This window comes from Bison bison, unplaced genomic scaffold (genome assembly GCF_000754665.1).
Source record: "Bison bison bison isolate TAMUID 2011002044 unplaced genomic scaffold, Bison_UMD1.0 scf7180017863931, whole genome shotgun sequence".
Taxonomy (NCBI): Eukaryota; Metazoa; Chordata; class Mammalia; order Artiodactyla; family Bovidae; genus Bison; species Bison bison.
Window position 1 is genome coordinate 194748 of NW_011494503.1, and position 10140 is coordinate 204887.

General features: G+C 46.0%; 1 protein-coding gene across 1 annotated transcript; it reads left to right on the top strand.

Annotated features, from left to right (window-relative positions):
• The first annotated feature begins 206 nt into the window (after positions 1-206).
• Positions 207-7276, top strand: CBLN4 (cerebellin 4 precursor). Its single transcript, XM_010833791.1, has 3 exons — positions 207-721; positions 3610-3726; positions 5972-7276. The coding sequence occupies exons 1-3, from the start codon at positions 431-433 to the stop codon at positions 6167-6169; spliced, it is 606 nt and encodes a 201-aa protein (XP_010832093.1). The 5' UTR covers positions 207-430; the 3' UTR covers positions 6170-7276.
• Positions 7277-10140: the final 2864 nt, after the last annotated feature.

The following is a 10140-nucleotide window of genomic DNA, read 5'->3' on the forward strand; positions in this document are numbered from 1 at the left end:
CCCGGGGCTTCTCCGAGCCCCCTGGGTTTTTCCTGCTGCGCGCTTCACCTGGGGAAGCTTGGTTTGGGGTGAGGATTTCTGATCATTTTCCTCTTTGAGGGGTGAACGGGAGGGTTCGGCGACTTAGATGTCTAGGAACAAGGGTGGGTGCGGGGGTCCCAGGCAGGGCTGATCTCAGGCGGAGGAGGGCGGGGGAGGGGGTTCTGCATGAGCTCCTTAAAGGACGAAGGTAGCAGAGCCAGCGAGACAGCGCGAGGGGGAACTCTGACTTCAAACCACGGAGCTGCCGGAGGGGTGCGCGCCGCCGCCGGCCCCGCCGCGTGGTGCATCTAGCCACCCGCACCGTCCCCAGCTCCGGGGTCCCGGGGAGGAGACCACGCGGGCACGCGGGAGTGCCGGCCAGCTGCGGCGGCCCCCAGCCTCGCTCGCCATGGGCCCCGGGCGCCGGGCGCCGGCCGCGCTGCCGGCCCTGCTGCTAGCCCTCGCCCTGCCGGGGCTGCGCGTCTGGGCGCAGAATGACACAGAGCCCATCGTGCTGGAGGGCAAGTGCCTCGTGGTGTGCGACTCGAACCCCGCCACGGACTCCAAGGGCTCCTCCTCCTCGCCCCTGGGGATCTCGGTCCGGGCAGCCAACTCCAAGGTCGCCTTCTCGGCTGTGCGCAGCACCAACCACGAGCCGTCCGAGATGAGCAACAAGACGCGCATCATTTACTTCGACCAGGTCAGAGCCCCGGGGGACGCGGGAGGCCAAGGCTCGGGCGGCGGGAGGGGCGACGTGCAGGCGGCTGAGCCCCGGGTCGTCTGCTCCGGCTGAGCCGCTCTGATTGCGGTGCAGGGAGCCGGGTCGGCACCGGGTTGGCGCTGGCGTCTCCGCGCGTCGGGATCTGAAACTTCTGAGGTCTCCCCCGCCCCAGCCCGCCCCCACTCCCTCCTGGCCTCCGGAGAGCTGCTGGGGCGATGGGAGAGGGGCTGGCAGCTCAGAGCCGCAGGGAGAACTCGAGACACGTTGAATAGCAACAGGTCTGCTGGAACCGGCGGGTCCTGGTCCCTGCACCTCGCCGTCTCTCTGCTCGAGCCTGGCGCCCGGCCTCCACTCTTCTGCCGGGGCCGCGGAGGCCGTCCTCCGGCAAGCAGGGGACTCTTTCCAGGGCAGAACAGATGATGTGTTCCTCCCGGATGGAGAAGCTTCTCCCTAGAGGGAGCCCTGGGCCGGGTGGGCTGGGAGGGGTCCACACTCTGCACAGACCCCGCAGGGGGCTGCGGAGGCGGCAGCGGGGGCCCCGGTCGGACCTCGCTCCCTGTTCGGTGCCAAGCGCGGCTGCAGCAGAAAGCCCTCCTCCGCTACTTGGAAAAGTTGAGAGGAGGAGAGAAGCAATGGGTAGAGGCGCTGAGCTCCTGTAGGGAAGCGCTGGGAAGCCTTTCTCCCTCCTGCCCTTTTCAGAGACCCGCGAAGCAGTGGGGAGAGAGGGCTGGGGGCTGAGGACAGGGGACTGGGAGCGACTGATGGCCACTGGAGCTTCATCTTAGCGATCGGAGCTCGTGGGTCTAGCGCTGAGAAACTCCAGGATATCAGCTGAGGAAGGAGTCTTAAAACTGAAAACAGACTCCAGGCTGATCATTTCAACCTCCGCTGCACCCGGAGTCTTTTAAATTCCAAAGTCGTGTGTGTGGTTCACAGTGGCATGCCACATGGGCACGAACACGGGTTAAGTGGTGCTGTAGGATGTGCCCGGGGAGCGATGAGGTGACATTTCTCTTCCTTACTTAATTGTTACTAAGTAATGTACTCTCCAGCTGGTCAAAGACAGAGAATGCCTCTCTGGGGCTTCCTATCGAATAGCCATCATTTTAAAAGAATTAAGCAACCCCTTTGGGTTTTAGTGCATATTTTTCATCTTGATGGAAATAAAGTCTAGCACGACCCCTGGTCTGTGTTTCAGTGCATTAATTAAATACTGTGGACACTGCACTGTCCTCTGTACAGTGCATTGTGTTCAGTGACCTTTCTGTCATTTAGAAGAGGAGAAGAGTTTGCTCTCCTGTTCTGGGTGCTCCTGCATCTTAGAGACAATAAGACACATTTGGTAATAAATCTCGAGGTGTCTGGGTGCTCTAATTACAATGTACAGTCAACATTCAGCCTTATGTGTAGTCAACACTAATCAGCTAGCTCCATTATTGCTAATGAATTATGCTACTTGTGTCTGATTCAGGGAGTCCCTGCTAAGTACCTCAAATTATTTTAAATGTGCTTAAACAAATCTTTGTAAAACCTCTGTTGGGAAGTATTGCATAGCTGGTGATTTGTTGCTGAAAGACCATCGATCATAGGGTCAGAGGAAGAAATCTGATGTTTACTTGGAAAAAGGAGTAATCTCAGAATAAAATGATACACACAGACGCATTTTAAGTTGGGGGTTGAGCCTGGTACATCTACCTGACCGGCACTATATTCCGATGCGTTGCTCACAGGTAATAGTATGTCTAGGGAATTATGCAAAGGGCTTATATTAGCCTGAATGTAGTGTTTAAAAGAAATAGTAGCAGATTGCCATTGATATGGGGGAAATGTACTTTTGTAAGGACATCTGGTTTTTCTGAATGCCGCTTCTAGATTTATTTCTTGGAGAGAAATGGAAGAAACCTTAGTTATATCCTGCCTGCTACCCCCATCCTCAATATGCACACACACACACACACACACATTCTCTCTCTCTTTGTCACATGTGGCATTTAGTTTAAGAGGTCATCTATTGAAATGCAGAGCTAATTTCATAATCAGTAGAACTAAGCTGAACATCTCGGAATACAGAATGCACTGTTGTTTTCTTGGGAACCAGCACTTTGTTTCTCTTCCTTTTTGTCCCTTGAACTTTTAAACAAACGGCAGCAACTGTTGAGGGGACGGACACTGACTAACACCGGGGGGGACAGAGATGCCACCTGTTTCACAGTCTCTATTCCTTGGCAGCCTGCAAAGGCTGAGTCATGGCCAAAATATTTATAGTTAAGACCTGGGTGGCATAGGAAGGGAACGCATGGCTGTGGATCTGAGCTGAGGCTTGGCGGGGGCTCAGAGGAGGGCCAGGCGTTCGCCTTACTCGGGCACCAACTGTGCGGTGTCATGGATCATGCTGCCCAGTGGAGGGAGCGTCCATGCCTCTGTCCAGGAGGGCCTGCAGAGAGCCACGGACGCGACTGGCTGGCCCGGAACGCCACCTCTGGGCATGCAAGGCTCCAGAGGGTGGGTGTGTAGACGTGGGGCTGATGCCTTTTTCTGACTCTGAAGGTAGAGCCAGTGTTTATAAGCCCCACATGTTCAGAGCCAGCCGGCCTTGCTGGAAATCGAGGCATGAATACAAAGCTCTGACTTTATTTTTTTAGTCTAACATTAAAAAGATGAAGAACCTTCCAACATACAAATCCGTTTTTCAAGTCACTAAAGAAAAAGGGAATAGAACTCCATGTTTTATTTTCTGTGGTTTTTTAAAGCTAGGTTTCTTTGTTAAGAAAGAAAATAGGAAGGAAAAGAAAAGGGAAGGAAGAACACTGACTTTACTTACAGAGAGTATTGTAATAGTTGACTGTGTTTATCCTTTTTATTTGTAGATTCTAGTAAACGTGGGTAATTTTTTCACCCTGGAGTCTGTCTTTGTAGCACCCAGAAAAGGAATTTACAGTTTCAGCTTTCACGTAATTAAAGTGTACCAGAGCCAGACGATACAGGTATGTCTTCTGACCTGCTCTCTCTACCCCGGAATGACAGTGTTTATCTATGGTGGGCCATGTATTTAAGTGTTTATGTGTTTTCATTGTAAAAATAGCCATCTTCATAGTAGTTTATTTTTAAAACATGTAATCTCCAATAACGCTTTCTATGAAGCATAGAAGCATATAGAAAAATATGTGACAAGCATATAGAAAAATACACAATTAAACTTATTACCTTAATAACAACCAGTCACTTAAAAAGCATAGTTTTTAAAGCTACTTTTTTCTGTTAAGAAAGAAAATAGGAAGGAGGAAGGAAATAGTAAAAATTCAGTGGCACAAATCTCTTTATAAGACCTTGGCTGCTTTTAATGCATGTGCAAAAACTACCCGAATTTTTAACAACAACAACAACAAATAGTAAGACTATCAGAGTTTTACAAGTACCTATTAAATAAATAAAACAAATTTGCTGTCATTGTTAAAAATTATGAACTGCAGTTAACAACTAAGACCAAGAATAAATTGCTGAAGGAACAATTATTCAATATACTTTTAAAGAAAGGATATGCTACGCTTATCTTCTAAGTAGTTTATCCTTAGTTACTCTGAAATTAGTGAATTCTTACCAAATGCAGTTCCACAGTTAATATATTTTGTGCTGTGCTTTCTAAGGAACAGGCTTAAACTCACACTCAAGGACAATGATGGAGCTAATTCCTATAATATTCAAATATGCGGACACTCAGTAATACCAGTGCATGTCTGTGGAATTCTAGGATACTTTTTTCATCATCTGTTCACTGTGTGTATTGTATATTGGTGGTGGTGGTTTAGTTGCTAAGTTATGTATGAACTCTTGTGACCCCATGGACTTTAGTCCACCAGGCTCCTCTGTCCATGGGATTCTCCAGGCAAGAGTACTGGAGTGGGTTGCTATTTCCTTCTCCAGGGGATCTTCCTGACCCAGGGATCGAACCCAAGTCTCCTGCATTGCAGGCAGATTCTTTACCACTGAGTCACATTGTGTCCAGGAATGTTAGATTACACATCTACCAGTTTTACATATCTTAGTGAATGGATAAATTGATCAGCCTCACACTTAATTTATTCAGTATTAATTTTTGACATAAAAGGAATGAATATCTAGTAAAGAAATTTACTCCTATGGAAAAGCTTTTCCCAAACGCCAATATTTAGAACCTTAGGTAATATTTGACACAGTATAATCAAAATTTTACTGTGGAGGGAAGGTAATAAATTTGTTGCTAATTATCCATCATTAAAACATTTAGTGGTAGTAGTGATAATTATTTTTAATGCACATTTCTTATCAGGGAAAACACTAGAAGAAATCACAGTGGACAGTCATATTCTACAATTTCAGCTGATGTTTATTTAGCATATGCATGTCTCAGCTGTACAGTAAACCTGCAGAGATATTAGTAGAGCCTTGCGGTCCCTGAGTTTCTCTGAGCAAAGGGCATGGGGTTATTTTTACTAATGTATTGGGAAGCCACAGGCATGTGTCCTAACTGAAAACGTGCTGTTGCATATGGGAGATAAATAAAGTAGTAGGCCTAACTTATGTCCTGAAGGGGAGTCAGACTTCACATGGCTGGATTTTTCTCCATGGATGGTGATCTTCTGTGAGTATTTAAGGAAATTTTTGTGGGAGAAATTAATTTTTTTTTTCAAGTTAAAAAGATCAGCTCAGTAAGATCATACTAAGCCTAGCCACCCCAGTTAGCTAATTTGAAAGGAAAGGGATGTATTTACTGGACATCAGATACTTTACCAGGATGATCATATTAGACATTATTCCCGCCCCCCAACCCTTGACCCTTGTAGATGTTTTGTAGAAAGATGCTTTCTTTCTTCCTTCCTTCTCTCCCACTCCCCCCTCCCTTCTTTTCCTTGTTTCTTTCTTTGTATTGCAGAATAGTTGATTCGCAATATTGTTAGTTTCAGGTGAACAACATAGCAATTCAATATTTTTGTAGATTACAGTCCATTTAAAGTGATTATAAAATAATGGCTGTGTCTCCCTGTGCTGTACACATATATCCTTGGAGCCTATTCATTTGCTACGTGGTCAGTGTTACCTCCTAATCCCCTCCCCCTGTCTTCCCTTCCCCTTCCCTCCCCTCATTGGTAACCCTAGTTGGTTCTCTATAATCGTGAATCTGTTTCTGTTTCATTCATTCATTTGACTTTAGAGAGGGCTCTTCGGTGTCTTGTTTTGTTTTGTTCCTTATAGGTTAACCTGATGTTAAACGGAAAACCAGTCATATCTGCCTTCGCTGGGGATAAAGACGTGACACGCGAGGCCGCCACGAACGGGGTCCTGCTCTACCTGGATAAGGAGGATAAGGTTTACCTAAAACTGGAGAAAGGTAACTTGGTCGGAGGCTGGCAGTACTCCACGTTCTCTGGCTTCCTGGTGTTCCCCCTATAGGATCCGAGGTCTCCGTGATGCTCGTCTGGGGAGGGGCGGCCCCCCCTGACTTCCTGAGGATCACTTCCGCTTCACCGGATTGATGTCTTCACGGGTTTCTTGTGGGCGAATATGTGTTCTCTGTAAGGATGCTAAGCTGTCTGAACCAGCACCAAACTCCACAGATGATTTTTGTGTGCGTGTCAGTGTACTCGGATTGGGACTCAAAACAGTTGATACCCATCTATGCTTAAGTGTAACAATTCAAAGCTGTCTGCAAGGTTTATTCTGAATTTAATTTCCTGGAATCACTGAATTTGTTGCAGATGTGGCTTTTTATTTATTTAGTTTTCAAAGACCGACAACCGGGTCTGAGAATTAGAGAACTCTATATGTAAAGTTCTGACTTCAATCAACGATTCGTGTGATCCTGCCAAAGAATTGTGTGCTGTGTCCATATACCGGTTACACTTGTTTTTATTCCTTTGGGATTAGTTTGTTCAGTTCTCTTAAGGTAATTTCTGACTTTGTGTCTTCTCAACAAATAGGGTAATGGCTTGCCCGCAAATTTACTCTATGAGATCACCCACACGACTTCCCTTAAAAAAAGAAAGAATGCTTCATAGTTGTATTTTAATTATATATGTGAAAGAGTCATATTTTCCAAATTATATTTTCTAATAGGAAGAATAGATCATAAATCTAACACAGAAAAAGTTGCATATCCGAATTCTTCAGTGCTCAATCCTCAAACCTGCACAAAACAGCTCTCCTCCATGGGAAATCTTATACTTTATTGCTCATTTTAATTAACATGATTGATAATAGCCACTTTATTAAAAACCTAAGGGATTTTTTTTTCCTTAGACATGACTACTTTATTAACTGGAGATGGGATGCCCTCGTTTTTAATTATACCTATTTTTCAAACCTTCTGTTGTGTTTGAAGTAGCATCTGGTTTTGCCTTAACTCCTAAAATTGTTTAGATTTCTCTGTTCAGCTAATAGTAAATCCAAATATTCCATATCTGAACTTAGTACAATATCTTATTTTGTCTTTTGTATAGGTCATATGAATTCATAAAATTATTTATGTCTCTGTTACAGAATAAAGATTAATATATGTTAGCTGAATTGTTTGGTCCTTTCAGTTTTGGAAATATGGATCTTACATGATTTATTCCCTTTCTCTTACCAACCCTCTCTCCCTCCCTCCCTCACCCCTGTCCTTTCTTCCTTTCTCTCATTTCTTGGTCTTGGAGCTGAAGAAAAGCTTTCTGGATTTCTAGAGAATATCCCTCAACTGGCATAGGAAATCTTTACCATGTTTAATTTGTCCAGATTCAGGAGTTGTGAGCTTGGCAAAAGAGGATCAATGAACTTAGTAAAGTCTCCTTTCAGAATAACTTACTGTTAGGAAGTTAAGTTTTAAAAGATCCACTGAAGCATCGTGAAGGGCTCAGTGAATGAATGAGTGGTGATGCAAATAAAGATCAATATTTTCAAACAAAAGACTTGAGGAAGAGTTCTGCCCTTTACTCAGCACTAACGGGCAAGCAGAAGCCCCATTTCTTTTCAGGAGGAACTATAATGACAGATGTCTCCTCTGGAGATTTGGCTCAATTTCCTGGTCGGTTGTCAATTAAAACGAATCTGGGTGCCCCCTTTTGTAGTCTGTGGCATTGGGAGGCTCTTGTAGGGTTCTGTGGGAGGAAACATGCAGGCAGCCCCCCAGTATAATTGTGATTAATCATCACGTCAAAATATCCGTTCATCACAGGAAGATTCTCTTCCCAAGAAGAACTATCTGGAGATGCTGGCAGTGGACCTGCAATGTTTTGTTTGGCAACTTAGCCCCCGGCTGGCACCCTGTCAGAGATCTTCCCTCCTCTGTGACTGTGTAACGTGGGAAACAGCCTTGCACACGGGGCTTTCATCTAAACTGCATCTTCTGCGAATGTGCCTGGTCTCACGTGACCTTCCCCACAGCTCTCTGTGTGCAGGGTTTGTGTCTGTACATTGCAAAAGAGTGAACTGTACTTGAATAAATATGCTATTAGTCATTGTTTTGGCAAAATGGCTTAAGAGTATTGCGAATTTCCAAGAGATAAGACAGAGAAAGTTTGGTGCTTAACAAAGTAGACTGATGTAGAGTATCTATTATAAACAGACTTATGGCCAAGCTTTGGGGCTTGCCCTTATTTTTCTGAACATAGAAGAACACTGGCAAAGAGCTTGACTTTAATTCCTAAGGGCTTCAGGTGGCTCAGATGGTTAAGAATGCACCTGCAATGCAGGAGACCCAGGTTTGATCCCTGGGTTGGGAAGATCCCCTGGAGGAGGGCATGGCAACCCACTCCAGTATTCTTGCCTGGAGAATCCCATGAACAGAGGAGCCTGGCAGGCTACAGTCCATGGGGTCGCAAAGAGTCCGACACGCTGCAGTGACTTAGCTTGCAGCAGGCACACAGGCCAAGCAGGGCAGTAGGGAGGGTATTAAGATTGGAACAGTAAAAGGAAGAGGATTGAGTCTGAGTGGGCCAGGTGAAAATCAGGAGGCAGTGGCATCAGAGTATTTCCATAAATGGAGCCAGATAGATGCTCCTTACATGTTCTATGGCTTGAAAATACTTTTCAGAAACTGCTCGGTCCACAAAAATGGTAATTGAGCACAGTGTTCACATTGGCCTGTCTGCATTCATTAATGCCAGTGCACTCCCTTCCTAGATGTTCCTTATCTCCTTTGACTGTTCCTTGATCTATTGATCAGCAAAAGCAAGCAGTTTTCTGTAGCAAGCATTTTCCCAAGACAGAATCCCAAGAAAATGAACCCGAAGGAAAGAAGGAGCTTGTGCATAGGATCTCCTTGATTCCACATGCTTTTGGGGTCTCTTTGTGGTCTTGGATTCTGTTAGAGCCTGGTTATCTTGTTAAATTTTTGTTTTAATTCTTTCTTGTTTTCCATTTTTGGATTTACAGCTGTTTTCCCCATTCTTTTTGGTTTCTAGATACCTGGATAGCTGAGTGTCTTTTTTTTCTTTAGCAAGTTACTGCTTTTATTCTTGGAATAAATATCTTCCACCAACATTGTTTAAACTATCCTTATAATGTGTTACATGCTTTGCTAGGTATTGAGTTTATAGAAGTGGTGACAGCTGCTCTTTTTAGAGCTCCTTAGACAGTAAACGCAGCTAGAAACCTCACCAGGAGCAAGAGAGGTCTAAAAGTGTGGTTTCTACCTTGTCTTCTGACTGAGGGTCGTAGGCTTTACCAGGCCGCCTTCACTGCTTAAACCCTCTGTCTTCAGACTGCAGGGAATGCTGCTCAGTGTTATGCAGCAGCCTGGAGGGAGAGCAGTTTGGAGGAGAAGGGATACATGTGTATGCATGGCTGAGTCCCTTCTCTGTTCACGTGAAACTATCACAATACTGATAATCAGCTATATCCCAATACAAAATAAAAAGCTAAAAAACAAGTGTATTTCTATGGACCAACACTGCCCTTACCAAGGAGGCGTCTTAGAAACCCAGGGAGGCTTTAGGCTCCCCAGATCTGCTGAATCAGCATCTGCATCTTTAACAAGGTCTTCTGCCCCTCCCACCGCATGGTTCACGGACACAGTAGAGTTTACGAGGTTGTATCTTCACAGAAAACCCAAAGACCACCTGCCGCAGAACAGCGTCCGGGCTTCAGACAGTTGAACCAGATCCCCAGGTGATGCTTACAGCGTCAGCCCATCAGGTGTGGGTGTTTTCTTTGCAGTGACCCTCGAGTCCAGGCACTTTTACGATCCTCCCTGTTCTAACGCGAGGAACCCGGGACAGTGAGCACGAGGCCTGCGCGCAGTCAGCCCGAGGCTCCGCACTGTGCCGAGAAGGCCGGAGCCGGGGCTGCGGGCTGGGCCGTGGAGACTCCGGCTCTGGGACGGGAAGGCCGGAGCGCCGCGGGCTGGGCCGTGCGGACTCCGCGCTGTGCCGAGAAGGCCGTGGAAG